The sequence below is a fragment of the Nymphaea colorata genome, chromosome 10, assembly GCF_008831285.2.
Source record: "Nymphaea colorata isolate Beijing-Zhang1983 chromosome 10, ASM883128v2, whole genome shotgun sequence".
Classification (NCBI taxonomy): domain Eukaryota; kingdom Viridiplantae; phylum Streptophyta; class Magnoliopsida; order Nymphaeales; family Nymphaeaceae; genus Nymphaea; species Nymphaea colorata.
This window is the reverse complement of record NC_045147.1, coordinates 10803033-10817683: the sequence shown is the minus strand read 5'-3', so window position 1 is coordinate 10817683 and position 14651 is coordinate 10803033. Positions and strand designations below refer to the sequence as shown.

The 14651-nt window shown below is 38.9% G+C and overlaps 2 protein-coding genes across 2 annotated transcripts; both read left to right on the top strand.

Moving 5' to 3' along the window:
* Window positions 1-1275: 1275 nt before the first annotated feature.
* Window positions 1276-2613, top strand: LOC116263078 (peroxidase 5-like). The gene is made up of 2 exons (XM_031642662.1): window positions 1276-1585; window positions 1813-2613. Exons 1-2 carry the CDS (start codon window positions 1331-1333, stop codon window positions 2581-2583), a joined length of 1026 nt encoding a protein of 341 aa, XP_031498522.1. The 5' UTR covers window positions 1276-1330; the 3' UTR covers window positions 2584-2613.
* Window positions 2614-7322: 4709 nt separating this feature from the next.
* Window positions 7323-8654, top strand: LOC116263083 (peroxidase 5-like). The gene is made up of 2 exons (XM_031642674.2): window positions 7323-7616; window positions 7850-8654. Exons 1-2 carry the CDS (start codon window positions 7362-7364, stop codon window positions 8618-8620), a joined length of 1026 nt encoding a protein of 341 aa, XP_031498534.1. The 5' UTR covers window positions 7323-7361; the 3' UTR covers window positions 8621-8654.
* Window positions 8655-14651: the final 5997 nt, after the last annotated feature.

Sequence of the window (14651 nt, the reverse complement as noted above, 5' to 3'; positions counted from 1 at the left end):
GGTTCATTCTTAAAGGCATATGTCATGCACATGGATTTGTGCACCTCTGCATTGTACACAGACCTATACATATACCAATTTCGTTTCTTGAGGTGTTCTCTACTGTGAAGGCATCTTATAAAAATACGTGAGCCACAACACTCCCATTTGCACGCACTGTGCACAGACAGTCGCTGAGCCAATACTCTTCTTTTTTTCTTTTTGTTTTTGGCGCAGGGGTCATTATATAATTTTTCAAATTCTTTGTCGACGCTAATTTTTTAATTTTGAAAAGATTGGTAAGAATATTTTGATTTTCCGTCTGCACAGAGACACAAGTTAGAACCAACGAATAAATTAATTGTAACCTAGGGAAATGAAAAGATGCTTTTGAGTATATGAACGAAATTATGTAAAATATTTATAATACTTGAGAGATTGATCTGTTTTTCATTTCTATCATTTTTATGGGCGCCCACTCTACTAAGAGTTATGTCTTTTTTTCAAATGTGAACAAGCACATACGCGGAACAAATAAGGTGCTTCCTTCTTTATATCTCTCGTTATCTACTGATGGCTCACGCAATTCTTCTCTTTGGGAGGTTTGTGGGCTTGACTTCTCATGTGGAAGAATATTAAAAATCCCTTCCTTACTGTTGCAACTTGCCAAAAGCTGTAATCTTCACAGGGCGTGTTGTAAAGAAGGAGGTGAATAGTTATGATTCAGGTAGTGTTCAGCTTTTACCATATTCTAAATCTGGTTTTTGTATGGGGAAACGAGGAGACCAATGGGCTCGAGCTCCTGGTTTGATGTGGGGCAATGGGCAATTATGGTAATGTATAGTCAGATTTCAAACCCAATAAGAATCCAACTAACCTAAATACTTACATTTATATGCAATCATGCATGTCTAATCTATATTGGATGTCAATATGTTAATATTCAGTTATGAACATTTATATCAATTTCAATGTAATCACTAAAAAGGATCCAAATTTCTTTACCAGATCAAGCTACTACGTGGTCCGGCAGCTACATGAAAAGTTTCTCAAGCAACCAAAAAAAGGAACCCCCAAAAAGCCCAGTAGTCCGGGCCCACGCTTAGCCCATCAAAATAAATAAAAATACGTACTTTATTGCCATATGATTGTACCAACCCCTTTAGACCAGTCTTAGTCAATCGTATCTTTTGCTTTCTACGCGGCTGTGTGTTTGCCGCATTGAAGCTATCCCCTTCCATGCCTATAAAGACCAGAGCCACGCGCCCATTTGAATGCAGAGAAACACGAGCTAGAATAGAGCTGCTTCATCCATTCCACCAAGTCCTCTTTCGGGATAGACAGAAAATATATGAAGGGCATGGCTTCATATTCCTCCAGTCATGGCCGCCTCGCCATGGCCGGTAACTTGGCACTGTTCTGCCTGATACTAGAGTTGGCCTCAGTCGGATTAGCTCACGCTGACGAGCTGCGTGTCGGCTATTACAGCAGTAGCTGTCCGTCGGTGGAGGACGTCGTGAGAAACACTGTCACAAATGCCGTTGCTCGCGATCCCGGCATGCCTGCTGCGCTGATCAGGTTGCACTTCCATGACTGCTTTGTCAGGGTGAGCATCTTCCATCTCCCTATCTGTTTGATCTATACCTGTAACTGTAAGTTCACAAAACTATACATGCCATATTGCCATCCCAGTTTGAGATTAGTATATTTCTATAATGTAGTAGAGTTCTAGAAAACCATGCCCCATCTCCAACTGGCCAACTTCCTGTGTAAGAAATCTTTGACGAATTCTTTTTTTAACTAAAACATGGAGATTTTGATTTAAATTCGCAGGGTTGTGATGCATCTGTGCTGCTGGACTCTACGCCGGGCAACCCAGCGGAGAAGGATTCTCCTACAAACAACCCCAGTCTCAATGGGTTTGACGTCATAGATGAAGCCAAATCCACCTTGGAGTCCCAATGCCCGCAAGTCGTCTCTTGTGCTGACATCGTTGCCTTCGCCGCCCGGGAGTCCGTCCGCATCGCCGGAGGATTTTACTACCCGGTGCCGGCAGGGCGACGAGACGGCCTTGTCTCCAAGGAATCCGAAGTTAACCAGAACTTGCCGATGGCATTCTTCAACGTCAAGCAATTGGAAGATAACTTTGCAAGAAAGGGCTTTTCTCTAGAGGACATGGTCACGCTGTCCGGTGCACACACGATCGGGGACTCCCACTGCTCTGCTTTTTCGAACAGGCTCTATAACTTCAAGAATACGACGAATGCCTCGGATCCATCCATGGACCAGACGTACGTGTCTGACCTGAAAAGCAAATGCCCGGCTCCAGGATCGGGGCAGGATCCAACCGTATCGTTGGACCCAGTGACACCACGGACATTGGACAACCAGTACTACGTGAATGTGAAGTCGCACAGGGGCCTTCTCTCATCGGATCAGGCATTGATGAACAGGGCGGACACGGCCAGGATGGTGCTGGCGAACATAAACAGTGGGTCGATGTGGTTGCATAAGTTTGCGGACGCGATGGTGCGGATGGGGAAGATCGAGGTGTTGACTGGGACGCAGGGACAGATCAGGAAATCCTGCAGGATTATCAATTGATCTCTAGTTCACGCTGCCATATCTAAAAATCGAAAACCTTTCCAAAGTAATATCTCGAAGTTTGTTTGAGGCCAATTGGTTGTTATTTATTCATTTCAATTGTGCCGGTTAGACAAGTGATTGTTGCAATAATTTGTGGGGTTCTTGTTTGATAAGTATTGTGCGTTTTCTCTCTCTCTCTCTCTCTCTCTCTCTCTCTCTATATATATATATATATATATATTGTGTCTCTGCTTAATTGTTTTAATTGGTTTTTACTACCAATAGAGTTCAGTCAGGCATATGTACGTTTTTTACCATTCTTAATGGTGATACGAAGGGAAAAAAAGTAAGCCACGTTTTACCTTAAATAAAAATGGATATACAATAATTTGCTGAGTTTTTCATCTTGAATATTTTTTCTTTACCGCATCAGACACCACTTTAGAGGAAAGTTTTGTTTGTTTGTTTCTAATTACGTGTAAAATTACTAACCCATCAATCGATCAAGAAAAAAGTAAGTCAACGGCAACTACAATTTTCTATATTAGAGGAGATAATTAACCTCAAAGGCTAGAATCTTATACATTTTTCTGAACGGCCTCTGTATGTTAGGGAAGGTAATTAAGAATCAAGAAAGTTGGAAACCGCGTTTTGTTAATTGGATTGTATTTGCACTTAAGAAACGATTTCTAATTAGATTCTAATTGTATTTAGTTTAAAACAAATATTTTATATCCAATGCTCTTACATTTTAAAATTGGTCAGATTAGTTTTAACCTCAGCGATGACATTTTGTGGTGCAAAATTTTTATTTATGTTTTGGTCTTGATAAACACTTTGTCGTAAATATTTTGTGTTATATATTTTTTATTCTGATAATTTATGAACGATCTGCTAATGTTTATCCGAATTTCAGAATTTGAAACGATCACTAATTGGAAAAAATATATAAATCTTTACCGACATTCGGAATGTCGTCGGTTATACATCTACCGATATTTGGTTCGGTGACACCGCGACGGTTATACTTTCACTGATGCTTATAGCAGCCGTTGATCAAATTTTCACCGATATTTAGTCACACGTCAACTGCACGTCGATAATAATATTATAATCTTCACCACCAACGTGCGACAATCGTTAGGGAAAATACTTACTGGTGTGACGATCGTTAGGGAAAATACTTACTGGTGTGTGCTTACTCGCTGGTAATAGTATTAGCAACATTTTTAGAATGTCGGTAATGATGTCCTCACCAACGTTAATCACTCGTTGATCTACGGAAAATGTCGGTGAAGTTTCCACCAACAAAGTTTCTACCGACGCTTGTGTCACCTTTACGGATGTTTCTCGGCAGTCGTTAACGAACATATTTTTTTTTAGTGACATGCTACGTGATGGGCTGTCTTGTCTTGTCTGTTGTAATAAATGGAATCAAAAAATTAATACGGTGGGCGTCCGGCCGGGCTGGCCTGGGCCTGGGCAGGATTTTTTGGGCGGGGCTGGCCTGGGCCAGGATTTTTAGGATTTTTCGGGCCGAGCCCAATAGGCCAGCCCGAGTCGGCCCGGCCCAGCTCGGGCTTGGGCCAGGATTTTTTGGGCCGGGCCCGATAGGCCAGCACGGGTCAGCCCGTTTAAGTTTAAAAAATATATTTTTTTAATTTTTTTGTTTTAATAATATATATTTATTATTATTAAATATATTTTATATTTAAAAAAATATTTTATGATTAAAAAAATTCTTTTTTAGTTTTAAACGGGCCGACGCTGGCCTTTACCGGGCCGGCCCGACCCGATGCCCACCCTTACTATGGCCAACAAAAAAACTTTAGAAAAGAAAAAAAGATTCATTATTTATCAATGCATCCATAATTTTTCTGCATGCATGTTGCCATGACTAACCCCTAATATCATCCCGAAGCATCCAGTTATCAAATTGTTGTGGTTTTGAATTTCTCTTAATGCGTCATTAACAGCCAGATTCAAAATATCTTGACACCATAATTACGAACCCGATTATACAAATCGAGAATGGTATAAAACAGCAATTTGGACTCGGTTTAAAGTTCAATTCCACATTCCTCATTATCCATGACTTGTTGGATCTAATGCTGACCAATTTTTAGAGAGAGAAAGATATAAAGAGTTGAGATACTCAATGAGACTGAACAAAGTTATAATGAGTTCGTAGATGCACTAGGTACTACAATATATTAAAATAATTGTTGTAATCATCGCGTCCGGTCATGAATCTTAGATCACCTTGGTTATAAAAATCGAAAACCAACGTCAACTAATTCCTTCTCTTCTTCAAATCGCTGTCAAGCACGTGGGGATCTTCCCCTCAAAATACAAAGGTTGCAAATTGGTAACATTTTTTAATATCATCCGAAGAAAGTACGTATCCTCATCATTTAATTAAAGGGAATTACATAAATGTTGAGATTATTGGCAACATTGTTAGTGAAATTGAATCATCGTGACTAAAATTTTTGCAATTATTTGTGTTCATTTAAACGGGAGGAAGAATAAACTGAACCGCTTTTGGAATTTTAAGATGAAATAAGCGAAAAGTGATGCCCATGGATCGAGGACCAGTTTACGATCCCAATTACTTCGTTTTCATGGTCAATAACTCAATCTGTTGAAGAAAAGGACCTCGAAGCAATTGATATGAACCAGATTTTGTCGTCCAATTACTCAAATCCACGAATTGGTACTTAGGTGTGCAGTCCACACTGTAGATACGGCTGCTCAAAGGATTTTTGTTAAGCCAAATACTGTGTTCTTGAAACACCCGTGCCTAAAATAAATCAGCTAAAAAATCTATGTGCTACTAATAATACATACTATTTTGACATCTAATGACCAAAGGCTGAACGATACCATCATACTTTGAATATTCTTGGAATTGGAATATGTGCTTTTGTTACATGTGTTTTGAGAACGTGTACTTCAAAACCATATATATATATATCTATATATATATATATATATATATATATATATATATATGCCGGTCCTAGTAGACATCACTGTTTCTTAACAAATTCGAGTAACCAAGTTGTCCACGTCAAATCATTCAAGCACCTAGCTCCTTAAATTTTCTTTCTTTTTCTGTTTTTTTACTTTTTGCAGAGGTGCTCCTGCATTTGTTAGTATATGATAAAAGGGGCCCTTATTTTATCTTTATTATTGTTAACCTATATCTAGAATATGTACCCATTAAAGTTAACAACAGTTTTAGGCAGTAGCATTTAATTAAAATCAGCAGGCTTGGGCCCATACATATCATCTATCAAGCTTGGGATCGCTAAAGAAGTTCTTATGTTTTACTTAGTTGGACAATACGACTTGATATTCAGGTCGCCAACATGAAATAAGAACTGACATTGTAGGACCTAATGAGTTGTTCCCTGTTCCAACTTTACTCAGCTTCTATTCGTGACGCTTTTAATAAACGAAGCTAGTTATAGCTCCATTCCGGTTTGTTCTTGACCATTTTGACATTCCGATATGCCTTGAAAAAAGAAAAGGTGATAAATTCGGAGAATGCTAGTGCGACGTACAGGAGCATATTTTATCCAAAAGCATAAAGCAAGATAGTTTTGATCATATTTTATCCAATGTGAATGTGAACAAGCACATATGTGGTTAAAGCAAATGGACTTGGGCTTCACTTATATGCTCAAATTTATGTGGTTAAAGCTAAGGGACTCGGAAAATTATACAGATAGATGATGTTATGGGCTCATAAAACTTGTCCGTCTGTGAGTTTCGTGGGTCGCGGCCGTCATTGATACCGGGTGAAATGCAGCTATCAAGTTATGCAACTCCAAAATTAATTTTGCTCCAAAAAAATAAACATGGGAGCTCATGAACTTGATATAACTTGAATTTTATTTCAGGAATGTTGTGGCGCTAAGATGACAACAGCCCTGGTGCTAATCGACATAGGCCAGCAGTGGTTGTAAACGTGTTTTTATTAAAAATATTTATGATGCTTCGAGAGTTTGATCAGTTTTTAATTTGTATCATTTTTATGGGCGCCTACTCTAATAGGAATTCTTTTTTCAAATGTGAACAACCACATACGCGGAACAACTAAGCTGACTTCTTCTGTTGTCTACTGATCGCTCACGCAAGTCTTCTCTTAAGGAGGCTTGTGGGCTTGACTTCTCATGTCGGAAGAATTTTAAAACTCTCTTCCTCTTACTCTTGCAACGTGCGCCAAAAGCTATAGTCTTCACAGGACGGTGTCTGGAAAACTCACTCCATCTGCACCTTTTCAACAGCAGCTTTTACAGTTCCGTTCTCAAGTGGAGTCAATGGTCTAATATATACTGGATGCCAATATTCAGGCATCAGATTTGTGTTAATATTCAATTACAAGCCTATATATCAATTTCAACGTAATCGCTAAAAATGATTCTCAAGCAACAAAAAAAATGGAACCTCCAAAAAAAATGGTGATGCGTTAGTTGAAGCTTGCCTCGCAAAGCCCCACTCCACGCTCCGCCCATCAACATAAAAAATATATGTACATAATTTATTGACATATGATGGTACCAAACCCTTTAGACCAGTCTTAGTCAATCATATCTTTTGCTTTGTACGCGCTATGTTGTCTCTTCTTCATCCTGTTTGCAGCACTGAAGCTATCCCCTTCCATGCCTATAAATACTTGAGCCACGCGCCCATTTCTATGCACAGAAACGCAAGTGAGAATAGAGCTCTCCCTCAAATCGCGTCATCCATTCCATCGAGTTCTCTTTCGAGACAGACTGACAAAATATATGAAGGGCATGGCTCCATATTCCTCCAGTCATGGCCGCCTAGCCATGGCCGGTAACTTTGCACTGTTCTGCATTCTGATAGAGTTGGCCTCAGTCGGATTAGCTCACGGTGGCGAGCTGAGTGTCGGCTATTACAGCAGCAGCTGTCCTTCGGTGGAGGACGTCGTGAGAAACACCGTCACAAATGCCGTTGCTCGCGATCCCGGCATGCCTGCCTCGTTGATCAGGTTGCACTTCCATGACTGCTTTGTCAGGGTGAGCACCTACCATCTCCCTATCTCTTTGATTTAGTCTGTAAATGAATATTATACATGCTATAGTGCCATCCCAGTTTGACACATTCCAGTTTGAGGTTACTATATTTCTATAATGTAGAAGAGTTCTAGAAAACCATGTCACATCTCCTACTATTCAACTTCCTGTGTAAGAAATCCTTGACTAATTCTTTCTTTAAACTAAACCATGGAGATTTTGATTTAAATTCACAGGGTTGTGATGCATCTGTGCTGCTGGACTCTACCCCGGGCAACCCAGCAGAGAAGGATTCTCCTACAAACAACCCCAGCCTCAATGGGTTCGACGTCATAGATGAAGCCAAATCCACCTTGGAGTCCCAGTGCCCGCAAGTCGTCTCTTGTGCTGACATCGTTGCCTTTGCCGCCCGGGAGTCCGTCCGCATTGCCGGAGGATTTTACTACCCAGTGCCGGCAGGGCGACGAGACGGCCTTGTCTCCAAGGAATCCGAAGTTAACCAGAACTTGCCGATGGCATTCTTCAACGTGAAGCAATTGGAAGAGAACTTTGCAAGAAAGGGCTTTTCTCTGGAGGACATGGTCACGCTGTCCGGTGCACACACGATCGGGGACTCCCACTGCTCTGCTTTTTCGAACAGGCTCTATAACTTCAAGAACACGACGAATGCGTCGGATCCATCCATGGACCAGACGTACGTGTCTGACCTGAAAAGCAAATGCCCGGCTCCAGGATCGGGGCAGGATCCAACAGTATCGTTGGACCCAGTGACACCACGGACATTGGACAACCAGTACTACGTGAACGTGAAGTTGCACAGGGGCCTTCTCTCGTCAGACCAGGCATTGATGGACATGGCGGACACTGCCGGGATGGTGCTGGCAAACATAAACAGTGGGTCGATGTGGTTGCATAAGTTTGCTGATGCGATGTTGCGGATGGGGAAGATTGAGGTGTTGACTGGGTCTCAGGGACAGATCAGAAAGTCATGCAGGGTTGTCAATTGAAGTCGTCGTTGGCTAGGTTTCAAGAATGCCTTGATCTGGGGTCAGGTTGGTTTCTAGTTCTTGACTTTCATATCTAAAAGTTGAAAACCTTTCTTTTCTTTAGTGTCTGACATATCAGACAAAGTAATATCTCCAAGTTTGGTTGAGGCCAATTGGTTGTTATTTATTCATTTCAATTGTACCGTTGAGTAAGTGATTGTTACAATAATTTGTGGGGTTCTTGTTTGATAAGTATTGTGCGTTATTGCTCTCTCTCTCTCCCTCTCTCTCTCTCTCTCTCTCTATATATATATATATATATATATATATATATATATATATATATATATATATATATATATATATATATATTCTGTATTTGTGTCCCACTCTTGGTGATACTTTGCTTAATTGTTTTGATGGGTTTTCACTACAATAGAGTTCAGTCAGACATATGTATGTATCTTACCATTCTTAATGGTGACATGAAGGGGAAAATATCGGCCGCATTTTACCTTAAATAAAATGGCATATACAATAATTTGCTGAGTTATTTCATCTTGAATAATTTTTTTTTACCGCATCAGACACCCCTTCAGAGGAAAGTTTGTTTTGTTTGTTTGCTTCTAACTACGTGTAAATTACTAACCCTTCAATCGATCAAGAAAAAAATAAATCAACGGCAATCACAATTTTGTATATTATAGGAGACAATTAACCTAAAAGGCTAGAATCTTATATATTTTTCTCAATGGCCTCTGTATATTAGAGGATGTAATTAATAATCAAGAAAGAAGTAGGAAACTGCGTTTTGATAATTGGATCGTATTTGCACTTAAAAAATGATTTCCGATTGGATTCTAGTCGCATTTAGTTTAAAATAAATATCTTATATCCTCTTCGATTTTGAAACTTGGTCAGATCAGGTTCAACCTCAGCATGACATTTTGTGGTGCAAATTTTCTAATCTGCTATATCGGTGTTTTAGAATTTCAAACAATCATTAACCAAAAAAAAGCACGTCGATATTCAAAATACGTTGAGATTATACAAATCGAGAATACAACTCATGAATGCTATAAAAAGTTCAGTTCCACATTCCTCAGTAACAGTTTAGTTAGTTCTCCATGACCTGTTGGACTCTAATGCCGGCCAATTTTTAGAGAGAGAAAGATATAAAGAGTTGGGATACTCAGTGAGACTGAAGCTCCTGTCTTTTCCTTTGCTCATAAGGTCTATAGTTATTTTACTACTTAGGCTGCCAATGGTGTATCTATCAACTAAAGTGTCACGCATGTATCATTTACAATTGAAAACAATAACACTCACAAGAATCAAACTGGAAGCTCAATTTTCATTGATCTACCAACTCAATCAGCTAGATTATACCTTGGAACCAAAAAAGACTTAAAAAAAATATTAAATTACATGGCAGAAAATACATTAACTTATCTGTTCGATATTCAAGTCAGACTTGGACGTGTGCACATATCAGCGCACCTCTTTTGGCCGACGCCAAAATTAAGTTGACCTGACTTTTCCTTTTCCTCCTGTGTTGGATATCAACCTGTATGAATCCAAAAACATTTGGACCATGGAAAGTTTTTGGCAAAATATCATAAAATTGCAACGAATTTTACCCACCAGATCTGACCAAAGGGTTTTTGGAGTTGGATCTAATGAGATTGAACTTGGATTTGAGCGTGCCGGAGAGAGATGGCCGCAGCTGAACATCTCTTTTTTCCTTTTGATAATTGGTGTCTTGGGGAGTTAGGGTATGGCAGGATTGTTTAGCAGACACTACAAAAAAACATATGCATTACAGACAGTCAGAACGTGTTAGTGAAACATGATAACGCGTTGTTAAAAGTTTTACTGGTGTTTCCTTTCATGGTAGGTGAAAATAGTGTCCGTAAAAAATCATCACCGACACAATGCTCAACCTGTTGGTACAGGTCTCCATCAACGACGCGCACAATACGTAGGTAAACAATGATTATTACCGACATCCTAGCACATCAGTAATAGTTTGTTTTTCTCTACATCTAAGTAAGCGTGGATAAAACATTGTACCAACACTTGCCTTGGACATCCGTAAATTTTTTACTTACATCTACTAAACATCACTATTATTTGTCATCGACCTCAGTGAAAATGTTTTATTTTTTTCTAATACGCATAGGACTTTTTTTTTTTTGAAAATCAAAAATACATGTAAAAGAAGATACCTGCTTACATTTTATATGCATCAAACGAAACATAGAAAATTCTGTTCGACCCGAATCGCTGTCCACATTAACCTGCACTATTCTGAACTTCATGATTAGAGTAGGGTCTTACATGAGTCGAGTTGAACTCAAGCTTGTTGAGTTTGATCTAGCCCAGCTCGCGCTAGGCCAGCTCAAGCTCCCCAAAAATTATGTGTGAACTGTTCCATCTCAAGCTCGTTTCAAATCATATAGTATTTGACTCAACTTGGCTTAGAAGTTCAAGTCCAACTTTGTGCTGGTAGACTAGTTGAGCTCGTGAACTGAAATATAACCAAACTTGAGCTTATGGGTTCAAGCTTCAGCAGGGGCTACATAATACTCTGGCTTGACTCGAGCTTGATAACAGCCCAATAGCTGAGTCTGAGTCCGAGTCTAAGTTTGACTTGGATCCAGCTTTAAAAGGGTCAAACGTGACTCAAGTCCAACCCCTATGAGTTAGTCCGAGTCTAAGTTTGACTTGGATCCAGCTTTAAAAGGGTCAAACGTGACTCAAGTCCAACCCCTATGAGTTGAGTTGGCTCGACTGTTGAACACCTCTAATTGTACATGAGCCTACATGAGTTAATTGAGCCGAATTTGTGTAAATTGAATTTCAACTCGATCGTTAACAAACTCAAATTTTAATTTAAACTTGAACTCGACTTGTTTAACAAATCACCCGAGCTAAGTTCGAGGTTAATGGAAAGAGTTGGAGTTGATTCCGTTGAACGGCCCATCCAAGAGTAGCACAAAATTTTATATCCATTGGCTTGATCATCTTCTCGTTCAGCCTTCTAACAATATATAAAATGTCAAACGATATTTCAATCATACATCCATCCATGATTTAAAATTGTGCACGCAAACATATATTGTCGGGATTTCTCCCCTTCATGCATATACAAAACCAAACGTATATATCCTAAAACAGGATCATGTTCATGCATGCTAAATCATTGAATTAAACAAAATCTTAAACTTAAAGCGGAAGCGTACCTGAATCCATCTGAAGAACTGGACGGTAGATCGCGGTAGGATCTTCCAGGGTCTTTGCGGCGCCCTTGAGGTCTCTCTCAGATGGGGAAGAGGAAAACCCTAGAAACCAACATTTCAGGCAACCATTGCACGACCTCAGGGACCACTACCATTTTATAATGAGGACAATTACGAATTCCTCCCATCAAAGAGTCTGTAATTGCGTGCTGGTATCTATACATTTCAAAATTACCTCATACCATCTAAAATGACGTAATATCTCAAAATGCAATCACTTAAGCGGATATTTATTTTAAGACAGCCATAATGTCTGAAATTCCTCATAGACATATGCCAATCCACCAAATGATCTTACAATCTCCCACTTTGGCCAAATATCTCTTTATACATTCAGACATTACATAAAACCTTAGGAGTTCATAACTGCTATCTTATTAAACATTATTTTTACCAGTCTCGTCCATGACCATATCAACACAGAACCAAAGCAGCTTTCGCTATATTAAAATTAGTTAAACCTTCAATGATCACAAATGTTAACACAATCAATGACATAGATCTGATATGGATGTATAGCATGAGAATTACATGTAATGTGATTACAACATGTCTATTCTCAACTGGTCCAACTTTAAAACTTTATAGAGATCAAAAATATAAACATATAAACACAGAATGGAACCAAAGAACTTTAAACTTTATTCTGCAGAAAACTGAATATGTGTCCATACATAAGAGCAAACAAAATACAAACTCCCACTAAACCTGCACATCATCCAAGGATAACACTCCCATACGAACAACATGTTCATGAAAGACCTTATGTGTTAAACCCTTGGTAAGTGGATCTGTAATCATGGAGTTTGTCCCAATATGCTCTAGACACCTGACCATTCTGTATCCTTTCTTTAACAGCCCAAAAACTTAATGTTGATGTGCTTCGACTTTGACAAACTGTGTCTGTTATTAGAGTACATGACTGCTGAATTATTGTCACACAAAAACCATAGTGGTCTTTCTACACCATACATAATGCGCAGCTCGTGACAAAATTCCGCAATCATGAAACATGATTGGATGTCTCGTAACATGCTATGCTACTGTCTTGGCACCCAGCAAAGTCAGAATCTGAATACCCAATGATCTCCAACTGGTCTGACTTCCTGTATGTGAGCATAAAATCTTATGTTCTTTGCAAGTACCTCAAAACTCTTTTTGGCTGCTTCCCAATGATCCATACCAGGATCACTTAAGTATTTGTCTAACATTCCAACGATAAATGTAATATCCGGGCAAGTACAAACCTAAGCATACATAAGGCTTCCCACAAAAGACAAATAGGGAATCCTTTCCATTTCCTTATATTTGAATTCACTTTTAGGGCACTGTTTGAGACTAAACTTGTTTTCTTTAGCAACTGGAGTATCTCTTGGTTTACAATCATTCATGTCATATCGCTGAAGCACCTTATCAATGTAGGCCTTTTGTGATAATCCAAGAATACCCCGAGAACGATCTCGAAATATTTGGATCCTTAATACAAAAGATGCACAACCAAGATCCTTTATGTCAAACTTTGTTGACAAAAATTCTTAGTTTCATGCAATATGCTCACATCATTACTTGCCAGCAATATATCATCGACATATAAAACCAGAAAAATAAATTTACGCCCGCTGAACTTTTGGTATACACATTCATCAACCATATTAGTTTCAAAGCCAAATGAAACTATAACTTGATGAAACTTGTAATACCATTGACAGGAATCTTGTTTTAGTCCATAGATGAATTTTTTTAGTTTGCAAACTATTTTCTTTGTATCTCCTGAAGCAAAGCTTTTTGGTTGCACCATATATATCGTTTCATCAATGTCTCCATTTAGAAACATTGTTTTAACATTCATCTGATGCAGCTCTAAGTCAAAATGAGCTACAAGTGCCATTATAGTCCTGAAAGAGTCTTTCAACGAAAATGGAGAGAAAGTCTCTTTATAATCAATGCCTCCCTTTTGAATAAAGCCCTCAGCGACAAGACTTACCTTATGCCTTTCGATGTTACCTGATGAATCCCTCTTTGTTTTAAATATTCATTTACAATCATTGGGTTTCACACCTTCAGGCAAGGGAACAACTTCTCATACGTCATTGTCCATCATGGACTTTATTTCCTCATTCATGGCATCTATCTACTTAAGAGATTTAGAACTCTTTATTACTTGTTAGAGGTTGACAGGATCCTCCATTATGCCTATATCAACATCATGTTCTTGGAGATAGACAAAATCATTTGAAATTGTATTTGTCCTCTCTCTAGTGGATCTCCTCAGTGGCACCTCTGTTTGATTTTCTTGAGGTTGTTGAGTTTGTTCTCCAGTAGGGAGATCGACATCATTGCCTTTTTCTGAATAGAGTGGACTCAGGTCCCTCTTCAAAGGCAATGTTTCTAACCTGATCACCTCCCCAAACTCAATATCCTCAAAGAAATGGGCATTTCCCTTTCAAAGAAAAACTTACTGAATGGATTATAAAACTTATAACCCCTTAATGTTTGTTCATTTTCCCTTTATACAATCAATGCAAACATTAAAGTTTGCAAAACCAAGGGACTCAAGAATTCCTTTCGACATAAGCCTTTATATTCTCTTTTCAGAGATATGTCCTAAGCGCCAATGCCATAACATAGCAGAATTCTCTTTGGTTAATTTTTTTTTTTGTACCACTAGACGTAACATGCAAGGTTTCATTATATGAAGCAACCATATCAAGCAAATAAAAGTTATCGCTACTAGACAAAGAACCAGTGGC

Excerpts from the sequence above, each read along its gene's own strand:
- LOC116263078 (XM_031642662.1), top strand. The coding sequence starts at position 1,331 with ATGAAGGGCATGGCTTCATATTCCTCCAGTCATGGCCGCCTCGCCATG. Across the intron at positions 1,586-1,812 it reads TCCATGACTGCTTTGTCAGG|GGTTGTGATGCATCTGTGCT; the intron begins GTGAGCATCTTC and ends TTAAATTCGCAG.
- LOC116263083 (XM_031642674.2), top strand. The coding sequence starts at position 7,362 with ATGAAGGGCATGGCTCCATATTCCTCCAGTCATGGCCGCCTAGCCATG. Across the intron at positions 7,617-7,849 it reads TCCATGACTGCTTTGTCAGG|GGTTGTGATGCATCTGTGCT; the intron begins GTGAGCACCTAC and ends TTAAATTCACAG.